The sequence below is a fragment of the Falco peregrinus genome, chromosome 2, assembly GCF_023634155.1.
Source record: "Falco peregrinus isolate bFalPer1 chromosome 2, bFalPer1.pri, whole genome shotgun sequence".
In the NCBI taxonomy this organism is placed as follows: domain Eukaryota; kingdom Metazoa; phylum Chordata; class Aves; order Falconiformes; family Falconidae; genus Falco; species Falco peregrinus.
Genome location: NC_073722.1, coordinates 71012624 through 71028919, shown reverse-complemented (window position 1 = coordinate 71028919; position 16296 = coordinate 71012624). Strand labels below are relative to the sequence as shown.

Below are 16296 nucleotides of genomic sequence, written 5' to 3'. Positions count from 1 at the left end.
TCTGCCTGTGGGGACCAAAAGGGGTGGATGAAATGGCTGGATCACGTGCTGTTGAGGAAATAAATGAGTTTTGCCACCTGTGAGTGTCCTGAAGCCCATCAGAGCCCATGCTGGGGCTGCCCTGCTGAGGCACCATGGTAGCTTTGACCTCAAATAACTGACTAAACTGTGCAGAACCTGGAGCTCCTTAACACCCTTAAGTTACGAGAGATCCTTCCAGGGAACAGGTACAGCACAACATGGCAGCCATGATGTTACCTGTAGCTGCCTGAAGAACAGTCCTGGGGCTGCCCACCATGGCGCAGGGTCCCCATGCCCCAGCAGGACCTGTTCAGTGTCCCTTCCAGGCCACTAGCGGCAGCTCCTGGGTCTTTCTCCTGGCTACCTGCAAAGCCATGGGTAGATAAGATCATAGAATGGTTTGGGCTGGAAGGGACCTTTTTAAAGGTCATCTAGTCCAACCCTCAAGATGAAGGCAAACAGATCAGCACCTCAACAGGCACAGCTGGCACTTCCAGCAATGAAGTTGCTGGTAGTAGCAGAGAGGTTTCTGGCCCAGGCCCTGGTGCAGCCTGGTGGGGAAATGCCTCTGCTGCGGCCCTTCACCCAGGGCAGTGTGCAGGGTGGACACGAGGGAGCTGAGAAGATCCTTCAGTTGCCTGTGCTGAGTATTTTGAGGGTATTGGCATTTCACATCAGCTGCACTCACCAGGGTTAGTTAAAGCCTGTGTTTTATAGATCGCTCTCGGCCATAAACTGTAAAGCTGCCTCAATTGGGAATCAATAGAGTAATCGTTAAGCTCATTTATTTCATTAGGTATAGAGTCCTAATTTGAAGAAGTTGAGGAGCCATAATTAATGGTGTCAAAGAGGCCCTGAGATGTATATTTAAAGCTTCCTAAGGAGAGCACGTTGCCCATAGACACAGTGTGCTGGAAGTACCCGGCACGCCAGAGTGTGCAGGGGGCTGGGGGATGCTCTGGGGGCGAGCCCCGGGGAGCGCCCCAGCACCACAGAAGCCCAACAGCAATTCAACAGCCAGCACCCTGCGCTGCTCCCCTGCCCACAAACTGAAGTGTAGGCTGCAAACAGCAGCATTGCCACCATGGGGCACAGCAGGAAAGCCAGATTCTGGGGTCAGCAGAGGGGTGCCTGCTGGCAACCAGGGCATCCAAGAGATGCTGCAAACACCCTCCCCGTCCTGAGCCAGTGAGACTTATGTGCTTTATGCCCTTCTCCAATTCTGCTGTGTGTCGGTGTGCAGTTAAATGGTTTGCCCCTCCTCAGTGGGGTGGAGTAGCTCTGGCACCCCAGAAGCCTTTAGAGGTTTTGAAGGGTGAAGGATCTGGATGGTGCCGCTGTTTTTCCTTGCAGCAGTCTTCTCAGATGGTGGTACTGCTTTCCCACACCAAACAGACAGCCCCCAAGGAATACTTTTTTATTTAGGCACCTTTCTGAGCAGTGCCATAAGCAGCCTGTAAATAGTCCTGTCCACAGAGCCAGGGGTATTAAGGGCTGGAATGATTCCTGTGATCCAATAAGCAGAATAACAAACAAAAGACTGACCCACCCATGAGCAGTTCACTTAAGGCCCTTGGCCAAACATGCAAAAATAAATATTTAAGTACTTAGAAGGCTAATAAGCTGCTTGTGGGATTTTTAAAAGCACCTAATGCCTACCTCTTCAGCCTCTACCTTTTAGAAATAATTATTTCATTTTTCTGTTTCTCATTTTTGGACCTTCTTCCTGTAAATAACGATCAAAGTCTTTTTCTTTCTGGTATTTATTCTCCTATGTTGGTCACATAAGTTGCTTGATACAGCTTCTTATTGTGGGAAGTCAATAGTCAATGCACTGTACTACACCCTTCTGTATGGGTTTTTTAGTGCCCACTTCTCTTGTTTGGGACTGGGTCCGAAATCCCAGTGTGCTGCAGCTTGGTCACTCTCAAAATATTGCCATTTTTTTAACTGAACAGGGTTAGGAGTCTGGGAAGAGCCTAGGGAAACTTTTCTGTCCTTGAAGACAATGACTCGCCTTCCCAAGCTGAGCCCAAGATGAATAGTGCTGGAAGTGCCTTCCCTCCTCACAAACCTGACCCCTGCGGGCATCACTGACCCTGACTAACGATACCCCAAACAGCCTTTGCCAGCAAGTTACCTTCTTTAGTTTTGGATTGTAACAAGTAGATCAGAAGCATATACTCGACCTAAAAACTTGTTTAACTAGTAACTCATGAGCTGAACTAATTTGAAAGCAGATTCAGTTCAATCACATTTGCTTGGGCATGCTCATTCCACGCTGAAGTGGATGTCACTCACTTCTGTAGCAAATTATGATACAGAAGTTAAAGAACACTCAATTTAGGTGGGACTGTCCACAAAAAATGTATTCAAGCTTTAGTAGAATGTGCTTTACAAATGTAGAACCAGTTTCCTAGGTATCTTTATATAGACAAACATGGAGGACCAACTTTTACTTTTGTTTTTGTTTTGTTTTTTGGCTATGCTAGCAACTAGAAAAACTCAAGTGGATCTTTTGGACATGTATTACACTAGAGCTGTTGAGGCAGACAAGTGGAATTGATTTTTCATTTCTTTTTCATCTACCTGAGTCATTGTGTGTAACTTCTTTGCTAACTGAGCTCTCTCTGCAGTCAGTTCATCACCTCCCATTAACGACAATTCCAGCATCCCTAGCTTTGCGAAGAAAGAGCCCCAAATATTCTTCCAAATTCTTTCTGTGGTTTACAGATATCCTTCAAGCAAATCTATCTTCTTGCCTTCCCTGCTGATCCTTCGCAAGGATGGAAGTTCATACATTTCCTTTTACCACAAGCTCTGTCGCCACAGGGGTTAAGAGGATCACAGGTTCTTTATTTCTGCTCTCCACTAAACCCATCTCTTTTGCTTCACGCATGCTTACAAAAGCCAGTCACTTTGAGACACATTTCCCAGCCTTCCGATAAAAGCTTGGTTGTCTGCCATCCCCTTATCATGAAAAGCCCAAATATCTTCCTCCCTTGTTTTGGTGTTTTTCACTTTTCCAGTACCATGATTTGCAGCAAGTCCTGCTCTCTTACCCTCAACTCTTGTAATAAGGAGGACTTTTCTGTACCCTGCTTGCCACCCAGAGCATGCCTTCTGCAAGGTCTCATCTCCCCCTGCCACCACCATGCCCAGAATATGTAGTGTCTGCTCTCTAGGCTCACTGTAAAAAGTTCAGCACACTCTGCTACAGGAATGCAGAGTAATTAACAATAGTTTTATTAGGTATGGGTAATGAATTGCATTTCTGCAAAAAGAAAGAGTCACTTAATAAAGAGGATAGCTTTTAATAGGCAGTTAAAATGGTTTTTTTTGACACACCATGGTAGTTCCTGAACAGATTTTGTGCAAACATATATATATATATTTCACAACCTTTCTCTGCTTTTTTCTACTGTACTTTTTTTATGATGCATCATGCTACAAATTTTTTTTTTTTAATCAACATCAAAATCCACAATGATTGCTTTTTTCATAGGAAACTTCAGCAATCAGGAATCTGAATACTTGCAGATGCCACCTAGAGTATTTCCAGATGGCCTGACCCTTCCAAAGTAGGTATCCAAGACTCCTCTGCTCCTGAACAACCCAAGTGATCCAGAAATACTTGAATGAACCACACGAGCTCAGCTGCAGCATGGAGGACACTTGTTGGTTCCCCATCTTTCACAGAACTTCATCAAAATTTTCTCTTGGTGCCGCTAAAACAGAGGTTTATTAGACCCATCAAAGTGGCGATAAGAGCAACAGTGAAGCACAGGGAAATGAACACTTTTCAGCTTTGTGTATAAACATAAACTAACAATTTGCTCAATCTCCTACCATACCACTAGGTAAGTTTTATTATTTCAGAGAGGGAAATTGGAGAGCGAAGTTCCTCAAAAGCATTGTATCAGTAAGTATCAAAATTTTGATCATCGTCCTGGCTCTTGGTCCTGCACTTACACCACCAGTTGTCTTCTTTCCATTTGCCAATAAAACAACGGAAGCTCCTGGCATGCTACCAGAGTCAGTGGATTGAGACTGAGCAGATGCTCACAGTAATACAATTTTCAGACATTTATAGTTCTAGAAAAGTAGGATACATGCAGATAGCACTACTTGATATTTTTGAATTGCTAGCTCTGTACAAATTAAGAGAGCCTGTAATTAGCACTTGAAACACTCTTTGAACTTCCAGAATTATTCAATAACCCACAGGAATCCCCTGCATTACTCAGAACAGCGGGAAGAAGTTCATCTGTAAAATTGCTTATCTTGCTGATCCCCGCTGTGTGTCCCAGGCTGTATAAGAGAAATACTTATAGCACACATAATGTAATTAGCCAAGGAACAGGTGAAAATAAACTATATCGCCTGCTACATTACAAGGATCATATTCAGTAATTTACAGAACTTCAAAGAGCCTCAGTGCAAGGTATATAGCCCCTTCACAGAAAAAAGCACACGCTTCAGCATTTCACCCAGGCACCCCATCCTGTAAACATTTATGACAAGCAAAGTGTGTGCTACAGTGAGGAGTCTCATGGAAATCACTGAATTAATTTTCATAGTGGCAGTTTTCCCAGTACTGTTTCAAGGGTCAGGCCCTGTTTGTATTTTGCTACATACAATTAAAAGAACCCTATCTACTAAGTTCAACAAAGTATGCTAACATATTCCTTCCTGTATGTGCAGAAAACATTTTTAGTAACTACTATGCAAACATCGCCTGATTTTTACATTCTCTTCAATCTTCTTGAAAGTTTTCCTGCTTTTACTATATGTGAAAACAATAAATACATATGATATGCCAGTTATTAAGCCATCAAAAAATTACATGTCATTCCAGAAGGGACAGGAGACACTTGACGTTCAGAAGTCAAAAGCCGGTCATTGATGCAAATGTCCTGCCTGGTAAAAAGCTTCAGCTACTCCATGTTTCCAGTGGAACTGCAGCTTTGGTTGGGAAGTTCCTGCACACTGTGATAAAATAGGCTGCTTCACATCTGAAACGACAACAGTATCTCAAGCTTATTATTCCAGGTAAGGTCATTCAGGAAAATAAGAGTAGATTAAAAATGGATGACATAGAGTAAATCCAATATTGGATAGACAATAAGGAATAAATCCATTGTCCAGGATATTGTCCTGCATCTGCACAAACAGAACCACCTCTGGGTTTTCAGTAATGTAGGCAAAATCACAGTCTGCTGCTCTAATTCAAGGGACAAAGAAGGTTATTTTGTCCTTACTGTTGGCATCAGGAAGGCTCGGTTCGTACATCTTGGGGAAAATGAGAATAGGCCAAAGATGTTTTGTCAAAGGGTGTCTCCACGTTTCTGGTCAACCAGATCTCTCAGTGGAGGGTGATGGGACCTGTTCTAGAGGGGCTTCATCCTACAGTGACGGTGGAAGGCTGGGCTTCAACCAGGCCCAGCCTAGCTGCCTCTCTGCAGTCCATCCCACATACGCTGTGACACTTAGTTCCTCAGGCCATCCTTCTCCTCTACCTTCCTGCACTACCCTGGTCCTGCAGGGCCCTTCCCACAGCCTGCCTCTTTCCCCCATCCTCAGCAAAGGACCCCATTTCCCCACAAACAAGAGAAGTAACTTTGTGGGAAGTGGAGATGGTGGTGCCTGAGAAAGCTTCATACATGAAGGAAAATGCAGTGCGCACATGACGAACAGTGGGTTTCAGAGGTGCTCTGACTATCTTTGCCCTCACACACATAAAATTACTGTCCAACACCTGCCAATTTTACATTAGCCACCAAGGAATTCCAGCCATAATAAACCACCTCAATGAAAGTGCTTGCTTTTGCATGATGTGGAATGGACACAGATTTTTCATTAAACCGAAGGAGCCGAACACTTCTGGGTACCAAGATCCTTTTTTTTTATAGGTAAGTGCCTTTAAAAATATCTTACTTCTCACACAAACAAAAAAGAAAATTCACCTAGGGAATTACAGCCAGGGAATGCTCCACAGTTAAAGCCAAATGCTGTGCCCATAAAGGTCTACCTCTGTGAGGTGGCAGCTTCTTCAGTCACTCAGTTTGCCTGGGATTCTATGATATCGTGCTCAAGCTGAGCTTTGTTTAAGCCATTGCTCCTTGAGGCTGCCACCAACTGAAGCCATTGCTCTTTTTGTGTTGCATTTTTAACCCTTTTGTTTAGTTACATGGCACAATACTGAGACTAAAAAATGCTATGTTACAGGGTGTAAGACAAAAGCAATAAACTCACACATTTATTGCTGAGGTGTGGATAGTTGCCGAGTTTTATTCTTCCCCTGAGATGAGTGCTCTCCTGCAAAACAGAAAATATATTTGTATTAACTAAACATGCAAACACAAAAGGACAAATGAGTCTAGCAGGAATACATTACCAACCACCATACAAACTACTCAGTTTTAAGATTTACTTAACCAGCAAAAACTGTCCACACAAAAGATTTTTACTACGCTCTCACTGTTTTATAGCTTATTTCCCCTGTGTTTTGCTCTCAAGTGGTGGGTTACTACCACAAAGTATTTCCAAGGGAGTTCTCAAGGGATTAGAAGGGTTAGAAAAGGTATGACTTTCATTCATTTGTAACTATGATTAGAACATTAAGTAATATAAAGGTACAACTATAAAATTAATTTTTGCTGTTATCACGGACAGCAGCTCAGTTCCTCCAAAGCAGGAAAAATCAACATTTAACAACTTCAGTCCTGGGGAAGTGGAGCCACTGCCAGCAGTCACAGGCAGACAAATAAGCCTCCAGATGACGACGTGTTTACAGTTGTCCTATTTTCAAACGTGTGTCCCAGGAATGGCAGTGGGATTTCTTTGAGTCAGAGATTCATACATGTTGATGAATGGGGAATGGCATCCCCAGGCTGGACAGATCTCCATGGAAACAGGCATAAGGGTGGGAAAACCCAAATGCCTCCAGGAAACTGCCTTCTGCCTCTCTGCTCACCTGCAGGAGACAATTTAATGCCTGACATGTGCAAGAGGCAAGGAAGTGAGGAGTTGTGTTACATTCTGGTAAAAGTGAATATGTATTAAAAAGCTTGCATATGATCTATAGCCTGGGGTTGAGAATTGTAGTACAAGTTAGGATTATAACAAATTCACTGATTAGGCATTTAAATAATTAGCAGTCAAATTGAACAGTTGCATTCCTGAAGAAAATAGGAAAGACTTGTCAATGGCTTTCAGACAGCTTTTCTTGTCAGCAAAAAAGGGCTCTTCAATTTAGTGCAGCTTTTTGGAGATGGGTAGAAAACTTGGTATCCAACAGGGTTCAATGAGAAACACTGAAAAATTTTCAACAATACCGTGAGGAAACTGTGTTTGCTTCCCAAGTGTTCAATTTTGGATAAAATTATTTTAAAAGCATTATAAAGTGTTGCTAAGTTAGAGCTTCAGAAGTTATGATGATGTTAAATTTCAGCTAAAAAGGCCTTCAGCAACTACTTCAATAATGCATAATATAATTTTTTAGAGAAAAGGAAAGCACAAGTTTCTGGTAGAAAACCCCCAAACATTTCAACAAGATTTATACATTTTTGGTATGTGAAAAATTTTTGTTAGATACAAATTTTGTTTTTAAAAGCTAAAATAAAGTGAACCAGTTCAAAATTGTATAGTTTTGCACTAACAAATGAATGAGATTTTCAAGAACTCTCATTTCTTTTAAAATTTATTTTTATTTATTTTTTCCTTTATTATTCTTTCCTTCTGCATGATTTTAACTTTCCTGTTATATATACAGAAATGGAAAATTTAACAGAGTGTGAAAGGGAGAAATTGGAAAGATTGTTTAAAAAAGAAGGTGGAGGAAAAATGAATTGAGAAATATATTACCATGGAGAAGATGATATTCAACAGTTGTAATAAATATCAATCCTTTGTTATCAGTTCCACTCTCAGCTGATTGTTCTGCCCATGCCAGAAATTAGCCAAACTCAAATGGAAGACTTTGCACCACAGGAAAATAACATGCCTAAGGACAAGCTCCAGAGCCAGCACAGCTCCCTGGGTCACGTCCCATAAGACCATAGCACACAGACACTCACGTAACCTACCTAGGTCTCCTGATGCTACACACATAATCCCTGGAAAGAGTGAACTGCCACAAACTATTGCTGGGGTCAATGTCCCCTATAATATCAAAGATTGTTCAATGAGGGTTCAATGCAGGCAGGGATGCTCTTCATTGCTTTGCCCCTGCACTCCCAAGAGAGTGGGAACCTGCCAGTATTCTGAAACAAAACCAAGTTATTGCTACTCCATGGTTGCAAATGTGTCTGAAGATATTTGCTTTATAGGTCCTATAATCATTAGTGCCAACTAACAATTCAGCGATGAAGAGAGAATGGTTGTATACTTGAGAAGAAATGGTCAGAGAGATGCTCTCTATTCAAGAGTAACAAGGGTAATACACAGTTTCAGACACAGGGCTGCAGTACGCCTTGAAACTGCACAGAGAGGTGTCTAGAACGATTTTGGAGTCTAATGGCTCAGCAGTTTGATGTTGTGCAACACAAAAAGCAAATTAATAAGAACATTCAGGTTAGTTGCAATTGGGGAGACAGTTTTACTGATCTCAAAACAGCCTTAACTGACAGAAAAATTCCAAGACTGCAAAACCCCAAATTTGCCCCCAGACCATCACCCACTGAAAACAATGGATTAGACCTTGCTTCCCATAAGGGAAATGAAAAACAAATACTTGTGTTTAGTATTTTGTTTGAACAGATGATATTTTAATCGACTGAAGAAATTATCTCACACTGAACTGTTTGCTGATGGAGAAAATACGCATTGCAGTGGCAGTACTCAACCAGTCTAGACAGGTTACCTGCATGCTTTGAAGGCTGTCATTGAGAGAGAATGCAAAATACACCAACAAATGCAAAACTGCTGGACAATGTCATCAGTGAAAAATTGGGTTTTGTTGATTCTGGATTATGCATTTAGGAGAGGATGACACACAAACTCTATTGTACACTAGGAGATGGAAGGTATCAAGAGAGACTTGAACCATCACAATACAGTTATTGACTTCTCACAATATAGTTACACAGCATCTTGCATAAAGCTATTGGGTGATCCAATTTGATAGGAACTACGGCAATGGTTTTCTGATAATGGGTTGAAAATCCATTGCACATTTGCCTATTTTGGTAAGTAAAAGTGGGAGACAAAGGGATCTGGAAGAAAGTATTTGATGCAGTTAAAGTGCTGTCAACTGCACGGCTGCAAGTGCAATGTGACCCCCTTTACCTGTGATCCTGCCTTGTGACACCTCTCCTGATGGAGGAGGAGTTGTGGGCTCAGATAGATTGGCAGAGGGCAGTGAGAAGCCAACCTCATATATATCACGCACTTCTACAAAAACTGAAAGAAATGATGCACAGTTTGAGAAAGAGGCCTTACGCAGAATATTTGGAAAACAAACTGAGACTGATACTGACAAGGAAGTTTTAGTTGACAAGCAAACCCTTCCATTGAACCTTTTATTCTCCCTCTCATCCTCCAACGTTACACCTGTTTGTTCATTTTTGTCTGAAATTGGATTGTAAACACAAAGATATAGGCACAATGAAGTCTCTAAACATTAATGTCATATAATACAGACAGAACTGTAGTTAAACTGCCTAACTTACTGCCGAGGGAGGCTGTGGGTGCCACAGGGGGTAAGATAAATTCATGAAAGTAAAAGCCACTGAGAACTATGAAGCACCAAAAATACAACCATTGATTCAGGACATCTCCAAGCCACAGACTGCTGGAAGGCTATGGAGGAGAACACGTTACTGGACACCTTCCCTATCTGTTATCCTTCCCTCCACATCTCATGCTAGCCACTCTCACTGACAGGACTTGGGGCCACCACAGATCCAGGACCTGAGCAGGTACATCTGGCTCAGACCACAGCTTCTTAGCTTCAATATTAAAAGAGAAGGTGCTCTAGCAACCACTGTAATACGTCACCGTTCTTTCATACGCACAGCCTCCCATGTGTCACCCCTCAAACTCTTCTGCTGGAGTCCTGATCATTGATTCACCCAGTTAGCAGTCTAGCCATGGGGCCCGATCCAATACACACTGCATACATCCCCCTCTAAAACGCAGTCATACTTAAAAAGGACAAGGGTAAGGAAGAAGCAACAGGAAAACTTTTGTATTCATAATTCCTGATCCTTTAACATATTTATGTTAAGGGCATGGGAAGTAGCCTGGGTATACAGATTCTGATGTTAACCAGGAAAGGAACAGTACTTCAGTAAAAACACAAGGCTTTCTAATTAAAATTTCACTTCTGCAGTATTTGATTTGATTTTTCATTCTCAGAGATATACTAGTTTCTGACTACTAATGTTGCATCTTGGTGCCAGTATATGTGGATAAGTAGTGGGACTCTGAAACAAACATTTTTTCGCCTCACATTTGCAGAAGGCTATTGTATTAATCCCACTGTAATTTCCACCCCCCTGGCCCTCACCTCCCCCCCTCCGCCATTTGTTTCAGAATCTTTATGTATTATTCAGAATACACATAACTGCAGAACATGAAGAGAGTTAACAGTTCATATCACTATAAGTACAGAAAATTTTTGACCTGGGCACAACCGTCTGACATTATTGGGAAAGCAGGAAGAAAAAGGATATAAAAAATAGGTTTTGAAATCAAAAATAGGTTGTACTGCATCTCAGATTACATTGTCTGTAAGAAAAAATGAGTTGCACTGTTATTTCACTGTAATATCTGCTGCTGACGTATTGATCATAGGCAGCAATCTGGTTTGGAGCAAAGAATTAAAGCAACTTTTTCATAAAATAAGATTGCAGAAACCTATTTTTTTATAAAAGTATAAAACTACCTCTGCAGACACAGTAATCTAAATATCTATTTTTACCATGCTGAACTAAAAGAAAGAGGGGTGCATTACAGATGCTGGAGAACAGCACCAAGCAGGACCCAGCACCTGGATGCATTGGCTGGGTTTGGTGTGGGCCAGTGGTCCAGCCCCTGCGACATGCTGCAGTGCTCCCTGTCACGCACTTCACCAGTGCCCCTGCAAACTGCTCCTTGCCACCATCAGCAGAAGGACCTGTGCAGTTCACTAAGGCAGAGACCACATATAGAAACATTTGGGCGAAGGATAGCAATGCAATTGCTGCTGCATGGCCAGCAAAGGGTGGGAGGTGGCTCCCCCAGCAGAGGGGGATCTCGGAAAGCTGCAGGCTGGAAAGTTAGCAAATGCTGCACAGATGAAAACATCACCTGACCCTCAGCAGTCTCAGTAAGAGACTGCTTTGAAAACCCTTGCAAATATGCACAACTCACAAACTGAATTAGAAATACAGAAGGAAGCAGGTGTTATTTAATTTTAGACTACAGGTTTGCCCAAAAGTCTCAGCTGGAAATGTGTGCAGTCAGATCTTTATGGTGCAAGTAAACACAAACAGAATTCAGTCATGAGCTGCAAAAGGCTGAGGAAGTTTATTCTTCAGTTTCTCTGAAGAAAGAAAACACAACTTCAGGCCATTATACAAGGTTAAAAAAAATAGAGTATCAGAAAATGAGAAAGAGAAGGAAAGGGAAGCAGGTACTTGATCTATTTCTCTGTTGCGAGGAGATCCTTTTCTGTGAAGCAGTTTCTAGGTTTTCTACCTGCAGGGGAAAAAAGAAAAAAAAGACACTGAAAGTACAGTTCATAAGAGGAAAAAGGAATAATCAATATCATATCCTCACATTAGTAGGAACTCTTGCTCTTACCACTTCTAAGCGTGCAGCATGCCAGAAGACTTCTCTTCGCTGACCTGCATTGCTTCTTTTGCAAGCAAGAGGAGGAAGGAACGGAATTTTCAGTGACAAAGTGCCTCACCTAGAGACCAGGCTTCTTCACTGGCTCCTAGAGGCATCCACCTGGATCCTAGCCAAAATGAGAGAGAGATGAAACTACCAATGCATCCCCCATCCCATGGCCTGCTACGGAACCATGTCCCCTGGCAGGGGTAGATTTCCCTGGACTGGGCCCTTAATGATGTAAGACATAAAGATTTTTTACCTCCTTAAATGCCATGGTCCATCCTCAGATGTGCTCAGCATAATAGAAACCAAGGAGGAATAATCCTTTGCCCCAGCTCCAGATTCGTCGCATTGGACCACAGCCACATCTGTGGTCTGATGTGTGAGGCAGAACAATTAAACAGTCTCAGCATTTGCAGATTCATGGAAAGCGGTGATGCAGGTATTGTCATTCAACTACATTATTTCAGAAGACCACAAGATTTTCCAGGTCCAAACCCTAGCACCACAGTGGGCTGTCTTGTCAGGTGCTGAACTTCACGTGTATTCCAATGACCGAGGCAAGTTTTTGTGATGAATGAGAACAAGGGTTTTTCTTTTGTTTGGGGATGATTTTGGTACTCAGTTGCTAAGTATAGTACTGTCCCCAGCCTCTGATGTCAAAGGCTCGGAATCCACAAAGCTTTTACAGAGAAGGCTTTGGAAATTCAGGAAGTCCAGAGGAATGCCACAGGCACAAACTAGGGTCATTTCAAAAGTGACTGAAACTATGGTGTCCAATTAATCTATGCCATGAAACCCCACATATCTTCAAGGTAGGTAGCTCATCTTGTGCAAAGAATGCACCCGAGAAATATTACAAAAATCTATAGGCAGAAGGTACATCCAGCTGAAGCAGCAGATAACAATTCTCAGGTTGTTATTACTGTTAACAGCAGCAACTTTTGGAAGAGATGTGGAACATATGGGGAATGCTGGGTTTTCTGTATCCTCAGTTCATACTATTTGGTACTGCACTGCCACCTCAGAGCATCTTGAGATATTGACCGAGCCCTTTCTCCAGTGTGATTACAGTAAGTTAAGATTGTTTCACATGTGACAGACCAGCTGTCTCCTCAAATACCCATGTTTGCCTGGTACACTTTCCCAGCTTTGTTTAGCAGCAACATTTGAATTTTCATTCGTGTTCTCAGTGGGTGTCTTGGGAAGCCCTAATGCAGATGTATACCATAGACCTTTCTCCAGCCACCTTCCATTCCAGGTGCATCACCAAAATCTGAGCCACATCAGCTGGGACACATTTAATATCCTTCCACTAAATTCAGTGCAGAACAGACAACACCCCTGAAAGCCAAGTAAGTCATATTATACCCTATAATCTCAAAAAAACACACACTGGTTAGATAGCATGCCCTAAGGAATCAGCTTATGCTTAGGTGCCAGGATTATACCTAACAACTGAAATATTATGTCACCTGCACATTCCTATGAGACTTTATATTGAATATTGAGCTGGTGTGCTGCTACTATAAAGGCCCTTCATACGTTTTACCTGCTCTAGAATGGGTACTCCAGGCAAAGACCATAAAAGAAAATGGTCAAGTCATTACACAGGTATCAATATTTCTATCATGCATCATTCATCTGTATGGAGTAGCCTTACCCCAATTCCTATTTCTCAACCTTTCTGTTACTGAGGAATTTCCATCCCTCAACATTTTTCATGAGTCCTGAAAGGTGATCAATACCTTTGCTGGTTTTCAGTGAAATACACAAGAACTCTCACAGAAGTTAGTTCTGTTTTCAAGATAGGTAATACTCTACCATTAATATCATGGATGATGGAACTGATCTCTTAGTAATCAAGTAAAACCCTCCATCTTATATTCTCAGGAAACATATCTACCACTGACTAGCCAAACACGCAATTCTGTGGGCTATGTTGAATCTCAAATAAGAAATATTTTTTGCAGGTAGACTTTCTAGAGCTCTGTATTGTAAAAGAACATTTATTCTCCCTAGGAAAAGCCACCCTAAATCTGCCTGTATATTGAACACATAATGGCTGCAGTAAGTCCTGCAATTGCATAGTGTAAAACTTTCAAGACTATTCAGTTTCCTGAGCATTTTTATCCAAGCTGAGTTTTCACAAAAAATGCAAGTACAGGCTTATCTTACATCAGGTATTGCAGTTCACTGGCAAACATACATGAAAAATCCAAGATGTTTAGTTTTGTCTTTTTATTTTACATCAGTTCTCAACTCTGCCTTAGAGCTTATAGCCATCGGCAGCTCTATCTTTATAAGAAGAGTTTTAAAAAATGAGAATATTAAAGCTCAGTTTTACCTAGTGTTCCTGATGATACTGCTCCGTTAAAACCATTACTTTAGTCCAGGCTTAATTGAACACTGTTTTATTTTCCTGTATTCTTTCACATTAATTGTAGGTATTGGAAATAATATTCTTGATGAAATTTAATTCAGCTGTGCTTCTGAAAGAGGAGTCTTTCCTTTTTCTTTCAATTTACAGCCAGAACCCAATTTTAGAAGTCCTAACATTGGATCCTTCAGTAGTCAATGGACCTCCATAGGTCAGTCATTCGCTCATTCCAGTTCAAGAAATATGTCCAAGGCAGACGGGATAAATAGCCCTCTGGACACATACATCTCTTTCAACTGACTCTGTGCAGCCAGCTTAGTTTTTAGATAGATAAAATAAGGCAAGATTAAATTCACCATAGCCTTTGATCAAGATATATCATGCACAACCTGACACAGGGTTTTTTTAGGTTGCCTGCTTGAGCAGTTCGCAGGTCATATCCTCATTTGTTTTGTATATATGTTTTTTACATATTTCTAACAAATTATGTAATCTCAAAATCTTCTGTTTGGAATAAAAAGTAAAAAATAATGTATACTTATAATAAAGCTTAATCTGAACACATGTCAAAGCAGAACTTCGTTGCATACATGCTTGACCTATGGCAGCTGAACAGCCTATTGATAGAGGATGATGTAGGTCTATCTGTAAAGGTAAGGCTGCTCTTAGGAGCTTTCTAGTTTTAGTCAAAACCTTTTGTAGTTTTGTTGATATGTACAATCAAAGGCATCTACAACATACACTTTCTAAATGGCTGGACAATTAATTCACCTTTTATATGAGCTGGATTTTATGTGTCTAAAAAGGCAAAAGAAGAACACACGTAAAGCACTTTACACAGTGCAATGGTTTTCAGCAGTTGTAAGAAGGACCATCTCTCAAGTTTGTATCTCTACTGTAAGAAAAACTTGCCTTTATTCCTGAGAGCTTTTAATGAAGCAAGTAAATCTTATTCAAATGGGCAGGCATCCTAACTTATTCAAAAGTACCTGTATGAGTGAGAAATATTTCTGTAAGAAAATGGGCTCTTCTTTCAGAGTGCTTTTATTTTAAGAAGTGTCTCTAAAAACCTGGGGAAAAACAGGACTTCAATTTCTGTGAAAGCATGTTTAATTTTGAAACGTGAAGACGTATGAACTCAAGAGAAAATGGTAGCTAGTTTAAATATGAATTGTATTAATGAGAAGGCGGCAAGAATCTTTTTTCTAAGTGGTTATGACTCATACCTTCCAATTATAGCATGCATACATCATATTTCAGTAAAAAAGAATATAAAAAATCCTCTGGATGGAAGATATTCGAATACTTGGTGAAACAGTAACTGATTAACAAGCACCCAACCTCATCATGTGAAAGAAACAGTGAGCCTGAGTCTTTTCTCATTTACCCTGCTATAAAACACAAATAATTCTGCTGCTGCCAATAAAGTTACTTTATTGCTGAAACTGGTCAGAGGGCAGAATCAATCAAAAAAATGTCTATGAATTCCAGTTTCTGACTTCATTCAGCTTTCAAAGAAAAGATTATGATTTTAAATGAAAACATACACACAACTCCATACCCCTTAAAATAAAGTTAAATGTCCATTCCCAAAGACATATAACCTGTCCCCCCCCCCCCCCCCCCCAGCATTTCCAAATCACAAAGCTCTGAAGTGCAGTCACTTAAGTGCCAAAGCACAGTGGCTAAAGTGCCAAGGTGTAGTTTGCATTTGCCTAGCAGCAGTGGGGAAGAACGATGCACCCTGCAGTGGTGCAGGCCCTTCTCCTCCCTCTCTAGCCTCCTAGCATGCCACTCTGTCAGTGAGGCTGCAGGGACCCTGCATGACTCTGGTTTGTTGCAAGGGTTGCCCTTTGGGTCTTTTGGATTGTGCAGAAGTTTCTGGGAGTTGCAAAGAAGGCCTGAGAGTCCAAACTGTGCCCCTCCAGCAAGTAGAAGTTCAGATCAAGTGCTGTATTTCAGAGGACTTCCCGAGAAATTTAGAGGAAAAGGGAGAACAGCTAGCAGAAAACCTCTGAAATGTCAGTAGGGGAAACAGACAGCCAAAAACTGTAAAAAAGGGTGTTTTATACCTA

The 16296-nt window shown here is 41.4% G+C and overlaps 1 protein-coding gene across 2 annotated transcripts in view; it reads right to left on the bottom strand.

Annotated features, from left to right (window-relative positions):
* Positions 1-3319: 3319 nt before the first annotated feature.
* EMCN (endomucin) overlaps positions 3320-16296 on the bottom strand; it is a 55597-nt gene continuing 42620 nt past the window's right edge. The window contains exons 11-13 of one of the 2 annotated variants that reach the window (XM_055795231.1): positions 9310-9423; positions 6277-6339; positions 3320-5036 (exon numbers count right to left, since the gene is read on the bottom strand). In XM_055795231.1, the coding sequence (XP_055651206.1) occupies positions 6281-6339; positions 9310-9423 (173 nt within the window). In that variant the 3' untranslated portion in view covers positions 3320-5036; positions 6277-6280. The remainder of the gene's footprint in view (positions 5037-6276; positions 6340-9309; positions 9424-16296) is intronic. The other variant, XM_027787742.2, reaches the window with a different exon arrangement.